The following is a 25,455-nucleotide window of genomic DNA, read 5'->3' as shown; positions in this document are numbered from 1 at the left end:
CTTAACAGTTTTGAAAAATTGTCCTTTGAGGTTCTTTCTAAAGTGGCTAAGTTTTTAATATTTTTAAAATAGTGATAGACTATATTTACTGTGACCCCACAATAAAAAACACATTATAATCTAGTATATGTGTATTACTGTATTTTTCTAACTATAAGATGCACTGTTTTTTTTTTTCTTCTTTTCTTTTCCTCACCCCCCCCCCCAAAATTTGGGAGGAATAATTGTTATTGCTGCTGTTGAGTTCTGTTTAAAGTTACATTGGTGAAATATTATGTTATTTATGTTATTAAATATTTTACCACATTTTTTGCTTCAAAATTTTTTTTCCTATTTCCCTCTAAAACCTAAGTGTGTCTTATGGTCCAAAAAATACGGGTACTTCTATATTTTCAACTATAATGAGTTTTTAAACACAGATGAATATAATAAAGACATAATATTTATGCTGTAGTTTCTTCTTAGTTGATTTTTCTAGTTATTAATTTGTAACAAAACAATTGCAATTCCTTTTAAGGGCACAGTTGGAGAATGAAAAGAAGAAAAGAGAAATAGCAGAAAAGGAAAAGGAAAGAATAGAACGGGAAAAGGAAGAACTAATGGAACGTCTAAGGCAAATTGAAGAACAGACACTGAAAGCCCAGAAAGGTAAGATTCTTTTTTACATTGGATTCAAAATTGTTGCTCTGCAAAAAGGAAAAGGGACTTGTGGATATGAAGAACAGTGTGGTGATTGCTGGGAAGAGAGGTATATGGGGACTAAATGGTAATGGGAAAAATACGATAAGAATACAATAAAAATATAAAGATTAAAAAATAATAAAAGAAAAGAAAACTACTAGAAAAAAAGATTAAATTTAAAAAATTTAAAAAATCACTTCTGTTGTCAAGTAGTAGTATTTCCTTAACTACTATTAAAACTTTTTTTACAGAGAATAATTACATTTAATTGCTAAATTAAATTTAGTGGAATTACATCATAAACGTGTTTAAAACACATTCAACTATGCAATGCTTATGTGTTCTTCAAGTTAGTTACTTCAACAAGTATTTTCATGTGTACTCTTATTCTATATTATAAATGACTATGTTAATTTATTTCTCTTGTTTGGGGTTCCATACACAACACATTTTTAATACTTTCTGGCATGTAAATAAAAGCATTTATGCAGTGCTTTATGGATATTTAAGTACCTTAAAGCACGTATATAACTTAAGGCATTTTCAAGCTATTCTGACTATACAACTTTTGGACTCAATCTCTAAATTTGATTTCATTATATTAAAAACTATACAACATAGAGAAATGTTGTGAAGAATATGCTTCCTAAGCAGTGTGTAACCAAAATGCTACAATGTATACAAAGGGTGCATTAGATTTGGAGAGTGTGCTTTATATCAAATAACTCTGGGATACATTACTTTCAAACAACAAATAATGGGGGAACAAAAGGAAAAAGGTATTGAACAAAATAAGATGTTTGTCTCCTTCTAAGCAGTAGTATCTCAGGGCTAACATGAAATCTATTATTTATAAAGCTCGAATTAACACTTGCTTTCCTGACAACTGGTAGAACCAGCCATTAGTTCTGTTGGAAATTAAATAAGGTTATTACTCTATGTAGGGTTTATTACATAATAACCTCATATAGGTTTATTTTCATTTCTAACACCAGTCTACTTTGGTGGGGAGATATTCTGGAGCAGTGGGTAGAGTAATTTGTAATTGGGTGTGTAGGGGAGGAAATCACAAAGATTGCTATAAATCCACAAACTGATTGATCATTTTAATTCCAAGAAGATTGGAAATAATAATTTCTAGGGTAAGAAACAAAAAACCTGGGTTTTGTTCTCACTCATTTAGAAACCTCACTTCTCAGAGCTAGAAAAGACCTAGAAACTCTTTAGTTCAAAGCTTAAGAGGTAGAAAAGAGTTGTTCACAGACCATAACACGACGGCAGAACTTACTTTCTGGATTCCATCTTGATGTTGTTTCTACCACTTTAGATGCCTTTTTCATTAGTTAAAGTGGACATTCATGAAATGCCTGTTTTGTGCTGCATTTTAGGAATACAAATATATAGCATGCTGGGAGTGAAGTCTGGTGGCAGAAATATTAGTAAAGTGAGGTAATATGTACTAAGTGCCATGTGAGTAGTATACACAGTACTTTTAGAGGTAGAATGTTGCAAAAAGAAAAAGAAAATCCTGGAATGTACTCAAGTGTGTGTTTTTTTTTTAGTTTAAATTTACGATACTGGTTTGACTTTAAAGAAGAGATTGAATGACAGGACTTTTTCATTTATATAATACCATTTCTGAGAGAATAGCTACTTAATAAATCTTTTAATCTCATTTATTTAGGATATATGGGAAACATTAATTTATACACAGTAAGGCTACTCAAGTAAAGAAGTACTAAAGAATATAAGGAAGTTAGAACATAAGAAAGAATATAGAGCATCCCTATGGAAACAATTTTAAATCAGTCATCTTAAGGAAAAGGACATCCAATTTTTTTTTCTACTAATAAAGCTTTTCCAGGATGTCCTAAAATCTGTATGATTGTCTTGCAAATTATGCTAAAGTCTTGTTCAAATGCAGTAACTTTGGCCATACTTAAGTCATGATATTTAATAGATTAACCTATAATTTTTTTGTTTGAGGAGAAACTTTTCTATATTTTATTATCATTTAAAAAAAATTTTTATTAAAGTAGTTATTATTTGAAATGGGTCACAAATCATTTCATAAAACCATTCTTCCATTTTACATTTCTCTAATGTATCGGTGTTAATTATCTTTCTTTATTATTTTCTTTTAACCACTTTTAAGTTAAATTGATGGCTATATTTGAATACAGCCAGGCTTGCATTCAGTTACGGTTCCAACAAATAACAAAGTGAATTCCCACCTTCAAAAAGACAAACCACAGGAGAGAGTTGGGGGTGTAGTGATTTCATTCTGGATACTTGTTAGTCAGTGTGCACTGTGTACTGTTCTTAACAGAGAATACAGATCATTTTATATAGTTTTAAGTGCAGTGAAGGAAGTAAGCATGTGGATATGATAAAAGTAGTAGTTAATGTGAGTAGCAGGGGTTTGTCCACTTTCAGTTTACATTGCTTACAAATAGGAGCTAAGCTTTAGTTCTGTCATTAACTTAGAATATGACCATAAGCAAGTTATTTTAACCTCTCAATTATCTAATGTTCCTAATTTCTAAAATAGGAGTAAATAATCCCTAACTTAGTTTTTTGAGATTTTCTGAAATTTATAGTTATATTAAAAATGTTTTTGGCCCTGGCTGGCGTAGCTCAGTGGATTGAGTGCAGGCTACGAACCAAAGTGTTGCAGGTTCGATTCCCAGTCAGGGTACATGCCTGGGTTGCAGGCCATGACCCCCAGCAACCACACATTGATGTTTCTCTCTCTCTCTCCCTCCCTTCCCTCTCTAAAAATAAATAAAATCTTAAAAAATGTTTTTTCATTGAAGGATAGCATAGATAAAATAATGTGCATACCTCTTAGGTGTAAGGTTTTATGAGTTTTTACAAAGCAAATTTATTTTTGTAACTACCTAGAACTAGGTACAGAACATTACCTATACTTAGGGATCCTTCCATGTGTCCCTTCCCAATCAATTTTTTCACTCCAAATGTGACATATTCTAATTTTATATCATCATAGAGTTTAATCTTATTTATTTATAGTAGCTTTGTTGAGATATAATTCATATACCACACAACCATTTAAAATGTACAATTTAATGGTTTTTAGTATATTCCTTGAGTTGGGTAACCATCAGCACAATTTTAGAACAATTTTATGATCCCCAAAATAAATTCCATATCCATTTGCAGTCATTCTCATTACTTCCCAATCCTCTCTCCCCCAACCCTAGGTAACCTTTTATTTCTATAGACTCACCTGTTCTGGACATTTCATATTAATGGAATCATGCAAAATGTGGTCTTCTGTGACTTGTCACTGTCTGTCACTGAGCATAATGTTTGCCAGGATCATCCACGGTGTAGCATGTATCAAGTACTTTCTTGTTGCTGAGTAATATTTCATTCTGTAGATAATACTACATTTTATTTATTTATCAACTTTTGGACATTTAGGTTTCCACTGTTTGGCTATTATGAACATGCAGATTGAACATTTGTGACTGGTTATTGTGTTTTCATATGTGTTCATTTCTTTTGGATATAAGCTTGAGTGTGGAATTGCTGGGTCATATGGTAACTCTGTTTAACTTTTTGAGGAGCCGCCAAATTAGTTTCTGACACTACTGCACCATTATACATTCCCACCAGCAATGTATGATTTCTGTACATCCTCACCAGCACTTGGTTAATGTTTGTCTTTTGGATTATAGTCATTCTAATAGGTATGAAGTGGTTTTGATTTGCATTTTCCTAATGGTTAATAGTGTTGAACATCTTTCCAAGTGTTTATTGGCTATTTATATCTCTTCTTTCTGACCATAAGACACACCTAGGTTTTAGAGGAGGAAAATAGGAAAAAAAAATTGAAGCAAAAAATATGGTAAAATATTGAATAACATAAATAACATAATATTTCACCAGTGTAAATGTAAACAAAATTCAACAGCAGCATTAACAACCATTATTCCTCCCAAATTGGGGAGAGGGGATGTGAATCTTATAGTCCAAAAAATATGGTATTTTCAGATGCCATGCCCATTTTTCTCAGTTGCGTCACTTGCCCTTTTGCTGTTGAGGTGTAAGAATGCTTTATATATCTGCATATAAGTCCCTTCTCAGATATCAGATATATATATATATGAGCACCATTACTTTGTTGATGGTGTTCTTTGAAGCGCAGTGGTTTTAAATTTGGATGGAGTCCAGTTTCTTGTTTTGTTGCTTGTGTTTTTTATGTAGTGCCTGAGAATGGTATTGTCTGTTTTTGCACTACATGTAAGTGAATTCATGCACTCTTATATTTGGCTCTTTTATGTTTTTAGCTTGAATTTATGCATGTGGCTATAGTTTGTTCTTTTACGTTGTTGTGAAATATTCTATTGTATAGATATACCATTATCCATTCTACTGGTGGTGGTTATTTGGGATATTTTCAGTTTGGGGTTTTTATAAAATAAGGTGGCCATGAGCACACATGTATTAATTTTTGGGAGACATACTCTGGGGGTGGAATTGCTGGATAACAGCTGTATTCTTCTATTACAGGTACTGTCACTATTGTTTCAAAGTGATTGTATCAATTTTTATTCCTACCAGTAGTGAATGAAACTTCATATGCTCTGTATTGTCACCGTTACTTCCACCACTTGTTATCATCAGGGTTTCTTTGTCATTTTGTTTGTTTAGGCACTCTAGTGAGCACAGTGAGTACAGTACATTGTCTTGGTGACTGATGATTTTCAGCACCTTTGTGAATGCTTTTAACTATATGTAAAGTGTCCTTTCACAACTTTTGCTCATTTAAAAAAAATTGGATTTTCTTCTTTTTCAGATTGATCTGTAGGAGATCTTTACATGTATTGTAAAATATCTTCTCTCTATGATTTGTTTACCTTTTTTACTTTCTTAAAGGTGTCTCTTAATGAAGAGTTTTAAATTTTAAGTTTCATTTATCAAACTCTTTTCATTATGGTTTTGAATATGTTATTCTGAACTACCTTCTAAAAGCTTTGTTTTGCCTTTCACATTTAGATCTACAGTCTGTATGAAACTGATCTTTGTAAAGGTCAAGGGTTTTTCCCAATATGTATTTCCTTTTGTCACAAATTCCAAAGACTGTATATGTATGGGTCTGTTTGTAGACTCTGTTTTGTTCCACTTACCTCTTTGTATATCCTATTGCAAATGCCACACTGTTCAATTACCAGTTGTGTCTAGAAAGATTTGTAACTGACATCTCATAAATGAATAATAGATGTACAACAAAATATATGCAGTAAGTGCACAGTGATTGTCAAAAGCAAGATAACTTTGGGCTTACATATTACTTGGATTTTACGTTAGCTACTATAGCATTAGTTATTGTTGCACATTACATACTTTCATAAATTATGAGCCTGAAATTGAGAAAAGGAAAATAATTAGTTGGAAAAGGTATTGTAGGGAGCCATCTAGCTTATAACAGGACAAGCTAAATCTGCAGAAGAATCTAATATCTGCCAGTACTGGACTACTCCAGTTGAGTCAGCAGTTCAGATATTGTGCATATTTTGCAGCATGTACCCGCTTCTGTTGTATTGCAGGTGGTGTATTTCCTGGATCATTCTGGGTAGGCAGTTTTCTCTTTTTGTTTGCTTGCATTAATTATACTTTTCCTCTCATCTTCCATAGCCTCCCATTCTATTTATTTGTAATCATCTTCTGAGTAGAGAGCTTCTGAAGAGGAAGTTCTGGAGATGGGAAGTCCAAGAGAGGAAAATCAGTTGTTGGGATGTCTTTGCTGCAAACCTCTGTTTGCTGAAGATGTCTTACAGTTTCTGAATGCAGCTTTTTTGTTGGGTCCCCCTACCTCCCAAGCCTGGCCTTTTCAGATGTTATTTCCTTAACCTTTCCTCCTTGGGCACAGGAGGAGTTCCCGTGCTCTTTCCACTTGCAGTTTTGTGGATTGGTGGTTATAAATATTTTACTTCTTTTTTTGAGGGGAGAGGTTCAGTGCATGATTACAGTGTCTCACTGTTTTGCTAAAATAAAATTGGTAGAGTATTTGCGTCTCTGTCAAAGACCTCATGAATTTTTAGAAGATATTTCTCTGTGGAGGGGCTTTGGATTATGGACCTAAATGTTGGAGGTAAAATGAAGGTAAAAATTGATAGGTTGAATTTTCATAATTATAAAGGGGACTCTGGCCCTCAGATACTTTGCAGAGGATTTGTAAGATGCCTGAAGATCAGTTTCTGCATTATTGTCAGTGTTCCTCTGAACTTTGATTTTTCCCTCATGGTTTGCTTATTTCCCAGCTCTCCTAGATAAATAGTCATCATAATTATTTTAACATCCTTATTTGTTAACTTTACTATAATCCATTGTAATACTGGATAATCTCTGGGTCTAGTCTATGGTCTAATTTTTGGTGGCTGGTTAGAGGGGGGTCATTTGGTCCCATCTCCTGGTAATTTTGGTTGAATGCCTAGAGTATATGGAAAGTTTTAGATACTAGGGGCGATGTTATTTTCCTTAAGAGAGGATTTAATTTTGTTTTGACTGGCAAATGTGTACAGATCATCTTGACGGAGTTGAACTGGGTTTCAGGCTTTGTTAGTTGGTCTCTTTCTGGTTTTCATTCTCTGGTAGTCTAGCCCCTTGGGTATGTCACCTGAAAGACTATATATATGGGCCCTCTGTCTCAGAGGACCCTGAACTCCAGCCTTTGACTCCCCAGTTGTCAGGAATGACAGTCTCTCTGCTCAGCTGTTCAGCCTCTTCCAGCGGCTTCTTCTTTGTTTACTAGTGTCTAACCCTGCATGGAAGTATATTTTAGGAGGTGGCAGACATATTGCGTGGAAGTAGCAGACAGATTTGGGCTTACCTGTCTATTTACTCCTCTTCGTGATCTTGGCATCTCCAGCCTTGGATGCCTTGATTGCCCCAAAGTCTAAATTCATGTCTTCTCAGCCTGGTAGAACACTGCAGGCCTCAGGCTCTGCATTCTCTCCCGCCTCTGTTCCACTCTACTGGGAAGAGGGTATGGGGAATAAATGGTGACAGAAGGAGATAGGACTTGGGGTGGTAAACACACAATATGTAAAATATACAGGTGATATAGAATGGTATACTTGAAACCTATATAATTTTATTAACCAATGTCACCCCAGTAAATTCATTAAAAACTTTAAAAAAAACTTTGGAGAGATTATTTTTTAAAAAACAATTATGTAGATTTTCATTTCTTTGCATTTTTAAGTAGTGAAATAGATCTTTAAAAAAATTATTAAGCTTTTGCTAAGTATGTCATGGCTAGGTGGCTCAGTTGGTTGGGGCATCATCCTGTGCATCAGAAGGTTGCAGGTTCAATTCCTGGTCATTCCTAGGCACATACCTAGGTTGTAGGTTTGATCCCCAGTTGCATACAAGAGGCAACAGATCTATGTTTCTCTCTCACATGCATCTCTTTCTCTCAAATCAGTAAATAGATCCTTGGGTGAGGATTTAAAAAAATGAAGTATATGTTCATTTGTAAATGTGCTAATTTTTAGAAACTAGGTAGATTAGATTCCTTGTTATTATTTTGGCTTCTTTTGATAATGAGTATAATTGGAATTAATTATTGGGTGGGGGCATACATATTTTTGATAGAACTGGAAGAACAGACTCGAAAAGCCCTGGAACTGGACCAGGAACGAAAACGAGCAAAAGAAGAAGCAGAAAGGCTTGAAAAGGAGCGTCAAGCTGCTGAAGAGGCCAAGTCAGCTATCGCAAAACAGGCTGCCGACCAGATGAAGAATCAGGAACAGCTAGTAAGGAACCTTCTTTCTACCTTGAGAAGAAGAAAAATTTACACAAAAGCACACAGTTAACTTTGTAAAACTAAGTATATTATTATGCCTTCTGGAAAGTAAACCAAAGATACAAGTAACTTAATCAGAGTGTAGAGATAAACCTAAAAGTGAAACAGAATAAAAGATAAATGAAGCCTGTTGCTGACAAAAGATTCTGATTCATTTAAACTTTACATAAGCAACTGTCATGTTTTGCTTTAGATAAATTTACAGCATATTGTAGCTCCCATAAGCTGTCTGTAGGCCATAAGTGATTGGGTTTTTGTTTAGTGGACTTGCAAATAATAAGAACTAGGCATAACACTTAGAAGATGGTTCAGGCATTTACTTGTCTTTGGGTTTTTCTGAGCCTTGGATCCCTCTTTTTGAGAAGAGCAAAAATGCTGATTATTATCAGCAATAATCTTGATAGGATTATTGGGAAATCAAATGTGATTATTTAACAAAGGTCTCTTTAAACTATGAAGCATTATATAAATAGTTTTTTTCTTTTGTAGGCTTTAGCAAATACTTAATTGATAAAAGTTAAAAAATAGCTTCTAAGTCACCACATTTTAAGTTCCTTCTACTGAAACATGAATAAGTTCTTGGCTATAGAATAATAAATATTCTTTCACTTTTCTTATTAACTCCTTAGACCTACTATAAAGGAGATATTTATGATTTTAAAGAAATACTACCTTTTTAAAAAATGGAGGACTAAGAAAAACATAAAACAGCCCGAGCATATATGTTAAAGCTATATTGACTTAATATAAATTATTGAACATACATTGTTTTGTTTTGTTTTGTTTTGTTTTGTTAGTTTTGGTAATTCTATGGTTTATTTTAGGCAGCAGAACTTGCTGAATTCACTGCCAGGATTACACTCCTAGAAGTAGCCAAGAGGAAAAAGGAAGAGGAAGCTAATGAGTGGCAACAAAAAGTAATCATTTATTTGTTCATTCACTATCATTTATTGAAATACTATTTTGTACTCCAATATACTGAATTTATAGAGATGAATATAGGGTACTGTAATAATTTAGAGGAGGAAAATATCTGTGTGTATTATAGTAAATATTAATTTATTGATGTAAGCTAAGTATTTTGGGAGGACAGGAGAGGTGAATGAGGCAGGTGTTGGGAAAACTCTTATAAATTTAAGCTGGGTCTTGAATAATAACGTTAACTTTGGGATGGAAAGGATTGTGAATGGTTAGAGACTGAAGAGGAAGTCATTCCAGACAGAGGGAAATAAATGAGTGTAGGAAGTATGAAAGTACATGACAGATTTGAGGATAGCCAGTAAAGCAATCAGTTCAGAAATTTTGGAAGATGTGTCTGGAAAGTTAGAGAGGAAATTAAATTGTGAAAGGCATTGTATAAATGCCCTACTAAGGCAAGATGGAGAGTATCTGTAGACATTGAGTTCTGAAGATTTCAAAACAGGATCATATGTAACACAATCAGGTATGGTTTTATAAAAATGATTTGGCAGTTAGTGTGAAGGATGGATTGGGATAGTAGATAGTAGGATTACGTTAGAGCTAAAGATACAAACTAAGGATGTAGCATTGAGAATAAAGAGGAAGAGAAAATTGTGAGAGACATTTTGTGGTGGATTCAAAAGGGCATGGCAACCAGATGATTGGATATAAAGTTAAATTACAGGGATGCAATGAAGATGAATACTGAGATTTCTGAAATGAGTTGTTAAGTGGATAAAACCACTACTGTCTGAAATAGCACACAAGAGAAAACTATGGCTTTAGTTGGAGGGGTACTGAATATAATATAATGAGAGCTTAATTCAGACTTTAAATAGCATTAATTCTTAAATGATAATTATAATTTTTCTACAATAAAATGAATATGGTTTCTTTCTTAAATTTTCTTTGTAGCAGTTTAAATTTCATATGTATAACTGTACAAAGGAATAAAATTCCATTAACCTACCTGTTACACTACTTTATTGGAATTTTATAAAGACATAAACTCAAGAATAACACATCACAGGGACAAATCCTATTAATTATGGAAATTAGAAAATTCACACAAGGAATCACATTCCCACAAACTAGGATCAGTATTGTCACAACTCAGTGCATATCCTTTTAGGATCTTTTCCTATTTGCATGTGTATTATACACATTTATGTGTTCACAGTGAGGTCATACTGTATATTCTGTTTCATCCTAGTCAGTTTTCATTTCATCTATTATTAGACTGTCTTAAAAAATTGAGACATAATTGACATTCTATTAGTTTTAGGTGTACAACATAATAATTCATATTTTTATACATTGTGAATGGTCACCACAAATAAGTCACCACACATAGCTTCAGAATTTTTTTCTTTGTGATGAAAACTTTTAACTTTCTTAGTGACTTTCAAATTTGCAATTCAGTATTATTAACTATGGTTTTCATGCTGTACATTACATCCCATGATTTATTTTATAGCTGGGAATTTGTACTCATTAACCCTTCTGCTGTATTTTGCCTACCCTTGCCTCTGGTAACCAACCACCATTCTATTCTCTGTATCCATAAGCTCAGTAGTTTTGTTTGTTTTTACATTCCACATGTAGGTGAAAGTATATAATATTTGTCTTTCTCTGACTTGTTTCACTTGGCTTAATGCTGTCAAGGTCCATCCATGATGTTACAAGTGGGAAGATTTCCTTCTTTTTTATGCTGAATAATATTACTGTGTATGTGTAGGTATATTTATACATACACACCACCTTTTCTTTTTCCATTTATTCATTAGTGGACCTTAGGTTGCTTTCGTATCTTGGCTATTGTAAATATGCTGCAGTGTGTATGGGGACAGGTCTATCTGTCCAGTTTAGTGTTTTTGTTTCCTTTGTTTAAATACCCAGAAGTAGAATTGCGGGATTATATGGCCATCCTATTTTTAAATTTTTTGAAGAATTTTCATACTGTTTTCCATAGTGGGTGCACCGATTTACAGTCCCACCAGCAATACATTCATCCTCACCAACATTTATTTGTTATTGTTTTGGTAATAGCCATTCTAACTGATGTGAAGTAATATCTCACTGTGGTTTGATGTTCATTTCCCTGGTGATTAGTGATACTGAGCACCTTTTCATGTACTTATTAGTCATCTGTTGTCTTTGGAAAAATATTTATTCAGTTCTCTGCCCATTTTTTAATTGGATTTTTTTAACTGTCATGTGTTGTATGAGTTTTTCAATATGTTTTGGATATTAACCCCTTATCAGATACATGGTTTGTAAATATTTTCTCCCATATGGTAGGTTGCCTTCTTGTTTTGTTGATGGTTTCCTTTGCTGTGCAAAAGTTTTTTAGTTTGATATAGTTCTACTTGTTTATTTCTGTTTTGTTGCCTTTGCTGTTGGTGTCAAATACAAAAAAAAATCATTGCTAAGACCAATGGCAGGGACCTTGCTGCCTATGAGCTCTTCTAGGAATTTTGTGGCTTTACGTCTTAGTTTCAAATCTTTGATCCGGTTTGAGTTGATTTCTGTGTATAGTGTAACACAGTGGTCCAGTATCATTCTTTTGCATGTGGCTGTCCAATTTCTCCAACATCGTTTGATGAAGGACTATCCTTTCTTCATTCCTGGCTGCTTCTCATAAATTAATTGAACATACACATGTGGGTTTATTTCTAGGCAGACTATATTCAAAATTGACTCAAAAAGTCTTCCATAGCTAATTTGCCAGGCCAGTATCCAAAGTAGGACTTTGCATTGCATCTGTTTGCTTTAAGTCCATTTTAAAGTAGGATAGTTCTTCTTTTTATGATATTGAATTACTGCAAGCACCCATATTTTCCCTCCTGCTTTATTTGTCTAGTTGCTTTTTCATGGTGTCATTCAGCTTATTCTTTTATCATCAATATTTCGTGTAAAGTGGGAGATAGACCTAAAAGTGTGAAGGATATAATTTAAACATTTTTGACGATAATGGCTTATAAGTGAGACTTCCGTATAGTTTATCATCCAAATTATAATATTTTTGAAAGTGAAAAGGAGGGAATGCTATTAATAATTACACCAGGATGGCAGTATAAAGCAGAACTTTTGAGGTATACCTGCACAATAGGATCACCCAAAAAATTGGTGCTGTTGGAATACTTCCTGTTTTATCCTTTCAGATGACACTTAAAATCTAGTTAACTCACCATTAATGATTTTAATTGATTATTGGATTAGAGTAATTACAGTCTGATTTCTCCATTGTTTGGTTACATTTTCCTTTTTGTGGTTAAAATGTAATCTATTAGGTGTGGCATTCTTTGGCATTATACAAATACCATTTCTCATCAACAGTTTGCAGAACAATTTTAGCAGCAATTGATAATCCTGTCAGAATTAATCATTTTATTAAGGTTTTCAAACTAATGTTTTTAAAATTCTGTCACTCCTACCTGCTGGCATTCTTCTGTTAAAGTAGAACTTTCATCAATAGGGCCTATTTTCATTGCCTGAAATACAGTTTCAATTAGGAAGCATTACTTGATTCTTTAAATTACTGATTTTTAAAGTTGCTGATAAACTTATTTTTAACATTCAGGCTTATGCAGCCCAGGAAGACTTGGAAAAGACCAAAGAAGAGTTAAAAAATGTAATGGCTGCCCCCCCTCCACCTCCACCACCACCGGTAATTCCTCCAACTGAAAATGAACATGATGAACATGATGAAAATAATGCTGAGGCTAGTGCTGAATTATCGAATGATGGGGTAATGAACCATAGAAGTGAGGAGGAACGTGTAACAGAAACACAGAAAAATGAGCGTGTTAAAAAGCAACTCCAGGTATTTAAAATTTATAGTTTTATGAATATTTAAAATATAGTTTGCATTTTCCTCATTATCAAGACAAAGTTATTAGAAAGGAACATTTGACCTTTGGAAGCTGTAACACTAGCTGGCCTTGCAATTGACTGGTCTGTGAGTGCTTGAACTCCAGGCACCTCATTTCATTTCTTTAGTTATGTGACTCCATTAGCAAATTTTGTTAACCTTATGCAATTAGGCCTTAACTAGTGAGTTATTCTTTAATTATAATTTGACCCATGTTTAAAGATAAAAGTATTTTCATGCTGTGTTTAAAAAAACAAATGAATTTAGTTTTTTAAAAAAGGGTCTATTAAAAAGCAGTGATAATTTGACTGTGTGACATTACATCATCTGAATTATTATTGATCTAAATATGCAATTAGATCAAAATAAGAAATTTTAATTTTCCTGGACTTTTTCCCATTGTTTTCTAATTTTTTAATTGGTAAAATCTTTAGATATTAATAAAGAAAAGAAAATGAGCTGATACTTGTAATAAATACATTAAAACTTTTGGAGAAAGCTTCTCTCAGGGTATAGTGTAGTTTTTAGATCTTACCATAACATTATTCTGTAATGGCCACATTAAATTTTTTTTTGTAAGTCATTTCAAGTATTGTGTGAAAGTTAAGGAAATTTAGATTAATGCACAAAATCATAATAGTTGACAGGTGTAGAAATGAAAGGCTATGGGTATTTCTTCCTAACCACTAACCCCATGATTACTAAAAGTAAAGCAAAGTAATACACTTTAAAGATTTTACACTGGAATTTTAAATATACTAAAAAGAAAATTTCTTATATGTATATTTTTGTCTTAAGTTTTTAAAATTCAAGAAAAAATAATATACTTCTATTTTTTAAACATAGGCATTAAGTTCAGAATTAGCCCAAGCCAGAGATGAAACCAAGAAAACACAAAATGATGTTCTTCATGCTGAGAATGTTAAAGCAGGACGTGATAAATACAAGACTCTGAGACAGATTCGACAAGGCAATACAAAGCAACGTATTGATGAGTTTGAAGCAATGTGAGAGCTGTTATTTTGCATACATGTTCTTCATAAGCTGAACCACCAACAGAGAAAAGCAGGCCTTTGCAGATGTGATGGAATGCATCCCACCTTGCCAAAGCACTCATACCAGTTTGACTGTGGTGGCTAAAAGACATATTTAAGGGAGCTCTTCAACATTAAGGCAGCATGACATCATGCTTGGTTTTCTTTTTCATTTGAGCCAGTGTTCATCATCTCCTTTCATATTTTGCATTTTCCATTTTTTTCTGTTGAAGATTAACACTAATTATCATGTCTGACAAATGTGTATGTGTGATTTAAGCATTTTGTACATTTTAAAGGATGATGGTGATTTAATGAGTGTTCAGGTTGAGGACTCTGTTTTCGCTTGCCCCTTCCTTATTTTGCCTGCATGTATTTCACAGTCTGTCATTATATTTTCCCAGTGTGCCCCTGTCATATCTTGCTGTGCCCAGAGCCACAATTCTGCCACCATACAGATCATTGTCGTTGTTAAAAGGAGGGTAGGTCACAGGTGGACAGTTTTTGATCATTGTGTAGAAGATGTCTGTGAATCATGAAAAGGATTAGAAAGTTTTAACAATGTAGTGTGCAGCTGGTGGTTAATTTTTTAATCCCAATTTTACTATGTTATTGGATATTTGATCCTTGCTTACTTGATTACAGTCATCTTTGACAGCTGAATTGATTAGTGTTTCATCTTCTGTCATCCTTTGGTTTTCTTTGTCTACAGATTCACAAAGGTGTAGAGAGCAGGTAGTAGTTCCCTAGAAGAGTTGATTGATGACATACTACCTGCAAATAACAGTTGTCTGAAAGATTTTTAAAGTTTCCCTCTTTCACAGATTGGTTTACACAGTCAGACATTTAATAAAAGAAAGTAGATACTTGTTGGTAATTGATTATAATCATTAAAAACCCTGGACCTTCCTGGAAAGGCAGGCAGCACATGAAAACATCAGTCCCATGAGGAGACAGTATACTACCTCACTACTACACCTGTGGTGACTGGTTGTGCAACACAGTGGAATGTTCAGAGTATATGTTTTATGATGCATAGTGAGACTTTCAATCATGAATGACTATGTTTGAGATTTCTTTTGCTTTCAAAATATTTCAGAGTGCTAAATTTTTAACTGCCTTTTTGTTGAGCTGAATTGTGGGACTCTGAATTGTATCAAAATTATAAGCTCTCACTGATATACATCTTCCTGGAGAGGTGTTGAATGTCTGAGGAGTGTGTGTGTGTGTGTGTGTGTGTGTGTGAGAGAGAGAGAGAGAGAGAGAGAGAGATTGCCCTTGTAGCAAACGAAGAGTGTCTGTGCTTTCATTTCTTGGTGTAATTGTTACATAATCATTTTAGCACATTTGGTTCCTAAATCATTGTGCTTATTTTTTTTTCCAGTCTAACTAGGAGTACTTAAATTTGGTTTGTTAATCGTATTTCATAAATTATAATTTTAGGTAGTAAATATTAAGTTCAATTATTTCTTTAGAAGAAATCTTTCCATTTTGAAAGATGTTCTAATACATGTTCTAACATTTCTTTATTCTAAAACATCTGAATTTGGAGATAAGGAAAGCCTTGTTTTCTCTGTGTGGTTCAGCTACTTTTCATTTGGTATTATGCATTCAGATTGACATTTACCTATTGAAATTGCCATTTTGTTAAGACATTTTTCATGCACAGTAGATTCAAGTTGTGTCTGAAAATATCTCTTATGCTTTTTGATTTTGCTGACTTTAAAAGGATTAATCTGGGCAGACATTATGAAAAGGAAAGGTTACATTTAATATATTTTTTGGATTTTGTAGGACAAAATATAACTGGTTAACTTTGAAGTGACTGTTGTACAGTGGGTGTACGCATGCTTCAAAACACTATTGAAGAGATTGTTTCTACTTTCAGCACATTAGGGGAATACATGGTGGACCCTGTGTTCATACTTTAAAGCATAAGTGTTCCCTTTTCCAAAGCATTAGAGCAATTGCCATAACAGGTGAAAATGTGGACTACCTTTGGATTTTTATTACTTTTCTTTTTTTTGAATTGTGTGTACTACCATTGCTACATCAGTTTGATATCAGTGTTGAAAAATTACCAGTTATATTTGCTGTTTATATTTGTAGATTAGGATTAAAATGGAGTTAATCCATTTTTAAAGCTGTGTGAATTTTCCTAAACAGGAACAACTATTTGCAATATGGATTTTCATAGTGATTAAACCAATTATAACTTTTATTATTAGCAATTGAGAGCACATGTTCATATAGAAATGTAAAGATATATTAATGAGTGTTTGGTAAATTCCACCAGGTGTTTACCATTAGCATAATTTTGTGTTGTACAATTAAGTTACAATTACATCTATAATTTTGGATAACATTCATTGGTTAACAATAAAGTGACAAAAGCTCATGCCTTTAAGGTCCACTGTTGTTATTTAACATGGAGTTTTTTTGGTATATTTTCTGAAAATTATCATCTCCATTAGGCCCAGAAATCATCACATCTTAAAAATGAAAAGTGGTTAGGAAAAATTACAAAATTCTCATGGATTTACTCTTTCTCCTAAATTATACTTCTTTTGATATGGAAGTAGTGATGATTGTTAATTCTGTGGAAAAATTAAATCAACCCTTTTGAAAACAAATCAATATTTTCAGTCATTGCTTTTATGTGTTTAGTTTGTTTTTTAGTGTTTAGTTTCTTTTTCCTAAAGAAGCTACAGTTTCATTGTCATTGATTAATCTCACTGTTAAAATGCTAATGTTCTTTAAAGAACTGTATTCTAAGTGCATTTATTCAAATACATATTCATATCTTAAAGTAGCATTACAGAGCAGTTACCATAAATCAAGACATTAATTGTCCTTTTAAAAGCTTCTTACTAATTTTTAACATGAAGACTATTAAAAGATTATCATTAAATAAGTGACAAAACTAAGAATAGGAAAAGCCAGGTGTCTTCTCAATTCATAGTAATATTTAATTCACTTTTTAATTACTATTTTTAAAGGCAGGTAGTGATTTTTTCTGATCCTGCCAGAAAAAGGAATTTTGTATTATAAGAGTTTATTTAAAGAACTAGGGTTACCACTTACCAAGTACCTTAGGCTGTATTGGAGCTCTCACTCCTAATTATTATTAGAAGAGTTTCAATGTTAGTATTCCAATGAAAAATAAAAAATGCCAATCATTTTTTATCTCAGTTTCGATCACCTTATTGAATGGTGATGTTGGAAGAGAAGAGAAAAACTTTTTAGATACAAAAGCATCACATTCTATGTATGTATGATGAATACAATTAGTTTTTTTAAACTTTCTATTTTTAAAAAGATTTTATTTATTTTTAGAGGGGAAGGGAAGGAGAAGGAGGAGAGAAACATCAGTGTGTGTGGTTGCCTCTCACATGCCCCCTACTGGGGACCTGGTCTGCAACCCAGGCATGTGCCCTGACTGGGAATTGAACTGGTGACCATTTGATTCAAAGGCCTGAACTCAATCCACTGAGCCATACTAGCCAGGGCAAAAATTTTTTTTTTTATATAATCTAAAGCTTAAAGCTGAAGTGTCAGGAATTACTGCCATTAGTATTAATTTACTGAACTGATTAGTAAACCAAAACTTAGATCTATCTTTAGTAAGATAAGGGAAAACATTTAAATATGAAGGTACACTACACTGGTAGATAAGTTTCTCTCTTAAATTTATTCTAAATGAACAGAAGTTTAGCATTTTCTTTTAAAACCTATATTATATATCAAATGTTCTAATGTAGTTTATCATGTAGAATGACAGTATTCTAGTACATTTCAAAAACTCAGTGGATTCTGCAGATGTTTTGATAACTTCATAAAAGTCAAGGCAATCTGACTCCTCACATTCTACCCTGGTAACCTGGTAAGGAAAAATTGGCTCACAGTAATGTTTCATATATCAAAGCTTATCACTTTTCCATCCTTGACTTTTTCACTTAAATTATCTTAACCCATTTGTTCCTAGTGGACCTGCTTCTTAATATGCCCATCTTTTAAGATTGTTAGAGCTGCCATTTTTACCTCTGCAAAGATCGTAACTCCTTTCTTTGTTGCCTCAATATTTTGACCTTCCTTAAACTCTGATACAAGAGTTCTGATTTCAGGTTACATTCACTGCTTTAGGAGTTGAAATATCCATCATTATTTTCCACAGAATTTTAGGGTTAAAGGTCATGACTAAAAGATATATGACATATCTTTTAAATTCAGGTTTATGTTTGGCTCTGGGCTTCCCTACCTACTAAATGGTTCCAGGTTATTTAATGATCTTCATTTAGCCAATATATTTTAAGTACCAGCTGTATTCTGGGATACAGAAGTAAGATTAGAATGACTATGACCCTTTGTTCTGGCCTATCTTAAAATATGGAAGTTCAAATATTAATTTATTTATCTTAGCTCTTAGACTATTTGCATTCATCTGTTACAATACTAGATTGTTTTAAAAATGGCAATACCATTTTGTTGATTTATGTTATTTGTATGCCCAGATTCCTCCGTGCTTGTATCTAGTCACTTGCTTCCATCCACGTAGTTTATTTGTATTTCTCTGTTCTGATTGTTCATGTTTATTTAATGATCATTTTAAAATTTAGATGTACTTTGATATTTATGCATGTCATTTGATTGCTGTTAAAAATAGTGATAGTGGTTTTAGTTTGTCTTTACTAAGTCTATATAACCAATAATAGTCCATCTTCCAAGTGGTAATATGGCATCAGAATTTCTGAGTTTTATGCAATGATCCTTGGAAGAGTTCTTTGTGATAAAACATGGATTTATTATATGAAATTCTTGTACTTTTATAATGTATGCCATAATATTTTAGTTTTTTACAAGTTGAATTTAGACATTTTATTTTCTATTTTAGACCTAGAAATGCATGTATGTCTTAGACTCACAAGGCAATACCTCTTTCTCTTTCCTGTTTATACCGAAAAGTCTGTAATTCAAGGCTAGCATTTGAATGTATATGCCGTCATTCCGTTTATATTATTATTAACTTTAAAAGTTTAGCTGTTTTGGAGAAAAGAGTTTTGTGATGAAGGAAACTACTACAACATAAAGCAGATCAATAGACAAAAATTAGTGAAATAGAATAAGAATACACGCTATAGTTCCTCACGTATTCCTTTTCTTTGGTAAATTGCTTAATTTTTATTTTATAGCTCAAATGTCAAGCATTGGTCAGTATTTAAAGATATATTTTAAAAAGTTCCTAAGTTTAAGTTTTTCTAACTTTATAGGAAGACTCATACCCAACTGACAAATCAAGTATAATAAATTAATAGTAGTCTGTATTAAATATTGAGAAGTGTAATGGCACTAGGAGTTTTCCATTGAATCTTTACTATGTTAAAGTATACATAATGTAAAATTTGCCATTTTAACCGTTTTCAGGTATACAGTTTAGTGATAACACATTCACATTGTTGTGCGATTGTCGTCACTGTTCACCGCCGGAACTCTTCCATCATCCCAAACAGAATCTCTGTATTTATTAACCACTAATTTCCCATTCCTCTCTCTCCTTAGTCTCTGGTAACCACTATTCTACTTTCAGTCTCCAAATTTAACTATTTTAAGTAGCTCTTATAAGTGGACTCACAATATTTATCCTTTTGTGTCTGACTTCACTGAACATGTGTTTTTGAGGTTCATCCTTGTTACTGAATGTATCGAAGCTTTATTCTTTTTTAAGGCTGAATACTATTCCATTGTATGTATGTACCATATTTTGTTTATCCTTTTTCATCAGTCAAAGGACATTTGGATTGTTTCCACATTTTGACAATTGCCAACAATGCAACTGTGTACATTGGTGTACAAATATCTGTTCAAGTACTTGCTTTCAATTCTTTTGTGTATATACCCACAAAGGAAATTGTTGTGTTTAATTTTTTGAGGAACTGCCATACTATCTTTCTTAGGAGCTATACCATTTTACATTCCTATCACCAGTTCATAAGGGTTCCAGTTTTTCCACATCCTCACCAACAATTGTTATTTTTGTTTTTGATAATAGCTCTCCTAATGGATGAAGTGGTATGTCACAGTGGTTTTGATTTGCATTTCCCAATAATGCATTTCTCCATGACGTTGAACCCATCTGTTCATGTGCTTATTGACCATATGTATATCTTTTTTGTCGAAATTTTTATTCACGTTTTGTTCACTTTTTAAGTTGAGGGTTTTTTGTTATTATTGAGTTGTAGTTCTTTTTATTTTCTGGATATTAATCTCTTATCAAATTATATGAGTTGCACATAATCCTTTACCAGATATATGAGTTGCAAGTATTCTTCCATTCATGGGTTGCTTTTTCACTCTGTTGATATTATTGTTTGAAGCACAAAAGTTTTTAATTTTGATGAAGCACAGTTTATTTTTTCTTTTGTTGCCTGTGTTTTTAGTTTTCATGTGTTTTAAAGAGAAAAAAAATAGTTTTTGATGAAGCTATTATTAAAAAGAGGCAGACCAGTGTGAGTATCTTATGTATACTGTTTAGAGTCAAGAGATGAAAAGCAGACTCTTGACTGCACTAGAACATGTAGTTCACTGTGCACTGACTCGAGGATGGTAAAGCTTCAGTAGGTTGAGTCAGAAATTTATGGAGCCTTGAATCCTGTGCTGAGGTGGTTTTGGTTTGATTTGAAAATGCCTGGTACCTTCAGGAACGAGTTACAGAAGGGAACGATAACTTAAGCTTAGGTCCAAAGGAAAATTCATGCTACTATGTAATGTATACTTTATTCAGAGAATAAAGAAAGCTTAGTAGAATTATGTTTCTTGTAATTAGCCCAAAGAAAGGCTGTGGTCATGAGAAAGAATTAAATTGCTACTTTCTGAGAATTTAAAGGAAATATCTGGATATAATTTACTCTCATGTTTTCTGTGTGTAGTAATGCTTTTTCTTCTGATTTTCCAAGTGACCTCTTTGGTACAGTTAAGACCTTTTTTTTTTAATTCTTTTTTCCAGCCTTTGGGGTTGGGTTTTTCAGTGGCACAAAAGAACAAGAAAGACATCTGAGAAAAAATAGATTGGATTCTGTGTTGCATTTCCAGATATTCTACCCTCTTGTCTAATTTTTGTAAGCAGTTGCATATATCTGGATTGTCTGTTTCACTACTTTTCTCTGGAATCAGATTTAGACACTTTGATTCCTAATGCATTGTCTTCCCAAAAATGTTATACCTGACCAAGGGTTAATATCCATGTACCATGAACTTTAATACTTGTTTATAGTTGAAAAATGATTATGCAGAGAGTGCTTACAACAGCAGTTCTGTCACTATCCTTTTTGTTTCAGATGATCCTAATAATATGACTAGAAGGCACTTGAAGGGTTTTCTAAAACAGGTTTTGAAGGAGTTAGAAAAATAGTTCTTAAAAGATCATTTTGAAGAGGTTACATTTAACAAAACCCAACTCAGTGAAAATTATCTCAGAATATAAATACACAGTTATTCAATGGGTGTGACAGCTTTGAACAACTTGGGACATTTCTGTAGATTTTTAAAGTTGAAGATCATATTTGATTATGCTTGCTCTGTCAACTAACTTCTGCTGATGGTATGATTTGATTCATATGCTCATGTCCAAATGATAGGGGTTGTTTTTCCTTCTTATTTTTATTTTCCCCATATAACTCCTAATACAGTATTTCTTTCCATTTTTAGGACATAAAGTTTTTGAATATAGGTAAATAAAAGCTTTTGCTAATCTAAGTTACAAGTGGATGGTTTTCCTTTCCACTAACTTGTTAAACTATAACAGCTTACCGCTGGTATGTAGATAATACTTGATAGTAGCTCATTTTAGTTTCCTAGAACATTGAGGTTGATTAAGCTATTATTTTTCCCCCAGAAGTTTTTAAAGATCTTTTTAAAGTAGATCATAAGTATGAAAAATCCTTTCATTATTTTTGTTGGTAAGTACAAAATAAAATCATTGTTATTTGATAGTTTATATACATTCTTAAAATATCCTGTGAGGTTACTTGCATTTTGTAAAAACTGGATACCAAGCAGTATAAAACCTAGATTTAGGACCCAAACCTCATCATCTGTAAATGCATGTAGTTCGTAGTTCATGTAGTGGGCTGCATTATATTCTAGTGTAAGCTGATGTTTCAAGGATATTTATGATTAGTTTGTGGAACATAGACTGTATCAAAGGCTTTGCATCAAATGTAAATAATTTATCTATTAGAAGAGATTATTGGTATTAGTATTTTTGGAATGTTCTCAAGCATTAGGAAGACTGGAAGCAAGTACGTATGTCTTCTACATTACTGGTATGATGTCTACAGGTAAGAAAATTTTTCTCTACTGCCTCTTTAATTTTGAGCCATTTTGCTTTAGCTCTTAGATAGTAGACATTTAAATGGTTTTTAGTTTAATAGTGTTATGAAAGGAATGCTGAATGGGAGACAAGGAGGCGTGGCATTTTTTTCCCATAAAGTAATAAAATGAGTATGTATATACATGTGCATTCATACAAGTCATTCATTCTTCCAGTGGCTTACAGAGTAATGGATATTTATGCAAAGCACAGTTATAGTTCTCAGGTAGATAAGACACTGTGACGATGTCATGGAAATTGTGGTTAAAAAAGGGAGTTAAGACATGGACTCAAATTAAGATGTAGAAAGCAAAGTAGTAAAATACCAGAAAAAAATGAGATAAAATGTTCAGGAGTTAGAGAAAATAGAAGTCGCTGAGCAGGTGCCACTTAGCAAACAAGAAGCATGAAATTGACCTAATTAATGAGGCTGGGAAAAGTTTTCTTAATTTGTAAGTTAGGGAGCAGTGCTAGGGAGCATCAAAAGGTATAAATTCATCACAAGGGAGGCTAGCTACTACTTTAAATTTGTTGGCTTAGTTCTTTGCCAGTAAAGAATTGCATATTCTTGAACATCAAATGTAAATGTGGTTTCCTTGTAATAGAGTGTTGAATACGAGCAACCCTATTGATACTGGTTTGTATTAGAACAGCCAATCATGAAACATAATATTAAGTAAAATTTTCTTATGGCCTTTTGTTTACTGTATTTAACTTGCCATTAAGTACTATTTTTAGTAAAAATTATTTTTCTACTTTATATGATTATCCATTACCTTAAGCAGTACAGGTAGAAATTTCCTTCTCAAACAATTATTAATTATGTGGATTTTTGTAAGTTTATATACTAATAGTTTCTGTTGTAACGAAACATCAGAAAACTGGGATATTAAGAATTTTCCCTTGGAGATATTTTAAAGCATTAAAATAATGAAGTTATTATCATTATTATCAGAATAACTTCATTATTATCAAAAGTTAATAATGAAGTTAATGAGGAATTAACAAATTCCCTCTTTTTTAGCTCCACTTAAAGAAAATTGTTTTTGCACTTTTAAATGTAATTTTATTTTATATTTTAAAATTATATTTTATTAATTATGCTATTACAGTTCTCCTGATATTTCCCCATTTGTCCCTCTTTCACTCAGCACACCCCACTCCTTCAGGCAGTTCCTTCCACCATTGTTGTTCATGTCCACAGTTCATGCTTATAACTTCTCTGGCTGCTGCATTTCCTATACTGTACTTTACATCCCCGTGGGTATTTTACAACTACCTATTTGTAGTTCTTAATCCCTCACCTCTTCACCCATTTCCCTATACCCCCCTCCCATATGGCAGCCATGAAAATGCTTTCTGTATCCATGATTCTGTCTGTTCTTGTTTACTAGATTCAATTGTTGATAGATATGTATTTTTTGCCATTTTATTGTTCATGGTTTTGACCTTATTAAGTCCCTTTAGCATTTCATATAATAATGGTTTGGTGATGATGAACTCCTTTAGTTTTTTCTTGTCTAGGAAGCTCTTTAACTGCCCTTCTATTCTAAATGATATTTTTGCTGAGTAGAGCAATCTTTGTGGTAGGTCCCTGCTTTTCAAGACTTAGAATATTTCTTGTCAGTCCCTTCTAACCTGCAAAGTTTCTTTTGAGAAATCAGCTGACAGTCTTATGGGACTTCCATGTAGGTAACTAACTTCTTTTCTCTTGCTGCTTTTAAGATTCATTTTATCTTTAACCTTTGGCATTTTAATTATGATGTGTTGTGGAGTGAGCCTCTTTGAGTCCATCTTGTTTTGGATTCTGTTCTTCCTGGACTTGTATGTCTATTTCCTTCACCAAACTAGGGAAGTTTCCTTTCATTATTTTTTTGAAATCGATTTTCAGTTCCTTGCTCTTTCTTTTCCCTATGCTCTTTGCACCCCTGTGATGAAAATGTTGGAATTCTTGAAGTTGTCCCAGAGGCTGTTTATATACTATCCTCATTTTTTTTTTGTTTTTTTGTTGTTCTGATTGTTTTTTTGCTTTCTTATGTTCCAAATCATTGATTTGATTCTTTACTAAATCCTCTGTACTGTTGTTTCCATGTAAATTGTTCTTTATTTCAATTAGTGTAGTCTTCATTTTTGACTGGATTTTTTTTTATGCTTTTACGGTCCTCACTGAGTTTCTTGGGCATCCTTACAACTAGTGTTTTGACCTCTGCATCTGATAGATTGCTTATCTCCATTTTGTTTAGCTCTTTCTCTGGAGTTTTCATCTGTTCTTTCATTTGGGCCATGTTTCTTTGTCTCCTCATTTGGCAGCCTCCCTGTGTTTGTTTCTATGTATTAGCTAGAGCTGCTTTGACTCCCTGTCTTGGTAGTGTGCTATATGTCATAGGTGACTGGTAGGGTCCAATGACACAGCCTCCCCTTTGACCCAAGCTGGGTACTCAAGATGTGCCCTTTGTGTGGGCTGAGTACACCTTCCTTTTGTAATTGAACCTTGGTTGCTGTTGGCAAATCCATGGTAGGTATTTAGCCAAGCCAGTCAGCTGAAAGGATTGGCTGTGACCACTTAACCACCCACCTGCACCCTGTGGAGGATCAGCTGTGCATGAGCTGTGTGATGGTGCTCCATCGTGTTCTGTAGCTGTCCACTGGGTGTGCTGGCCCTGGGGTTTCCCTGGTGGTTCCAGCCAAGGTCAACCACTACCTG

At 33.2% G+C, this 25,455-nt stretch overlaps 1 protein-coding gene across 4 annotated transcripts in view; it reads left to right on the top strand.

Moving 5' to 3' along the window:
• The window catches only part of RDX (radixin), a 102,622-nt gene that overhangs the window by 53,745 nt on the left and 23,422 nt on the right, over positions 1–25,455 (top strand). For 3 of the 4 annotated variants that reach the window (XM_045837911.1, XM_045837895.1, XM_045837905.1), the window contains 5 exons: positions 518–648; positions 8,308–8,468; positions 9,343–9,435; positions 13,062–13,304; positions 14,199–14,359. In XM_045837911.1, coding sequence (XP_045693867.1) covers positions 518–648; positions 8,308–8,468; positions 9,343–9,435; positions 13,062–13,304; positions 14,199–14,359 — 789 coding nt within the window. Of the gene's footprint in view, positions 1–517; positions 649–8,307; positions 8,469–9,342; positions 9,436–13,061; positions 13,305–14,198; positions 16,794–25,455 lie in introns of those variants that run through there. The other variant, XM_045837907.1, reaches the window with a different exon arrangement.

Source organism: Phyllostomus hastatus, unplaced genomic scaffold, assembly GCF_019186645.2.
Source record: "Phyllostomus hastatus isolate PE091 unplaced genomic scaffold, TTU_PhHast_1.1 phas_contig_113, whole genome shotgun sequence".
NCBI classification, from domain to species: domain Eukaryota; kingdom Metazoa; phylum Chordata; class Mammalia; order Chiroptera; family Phyllostomidae; genus Phyllostomus; species Phyllostomus hastatus.
Note: the sequence above shows the minus strand (reverse complement) of the source record. Positions and strands in the feature narration are given on the sequence as shown.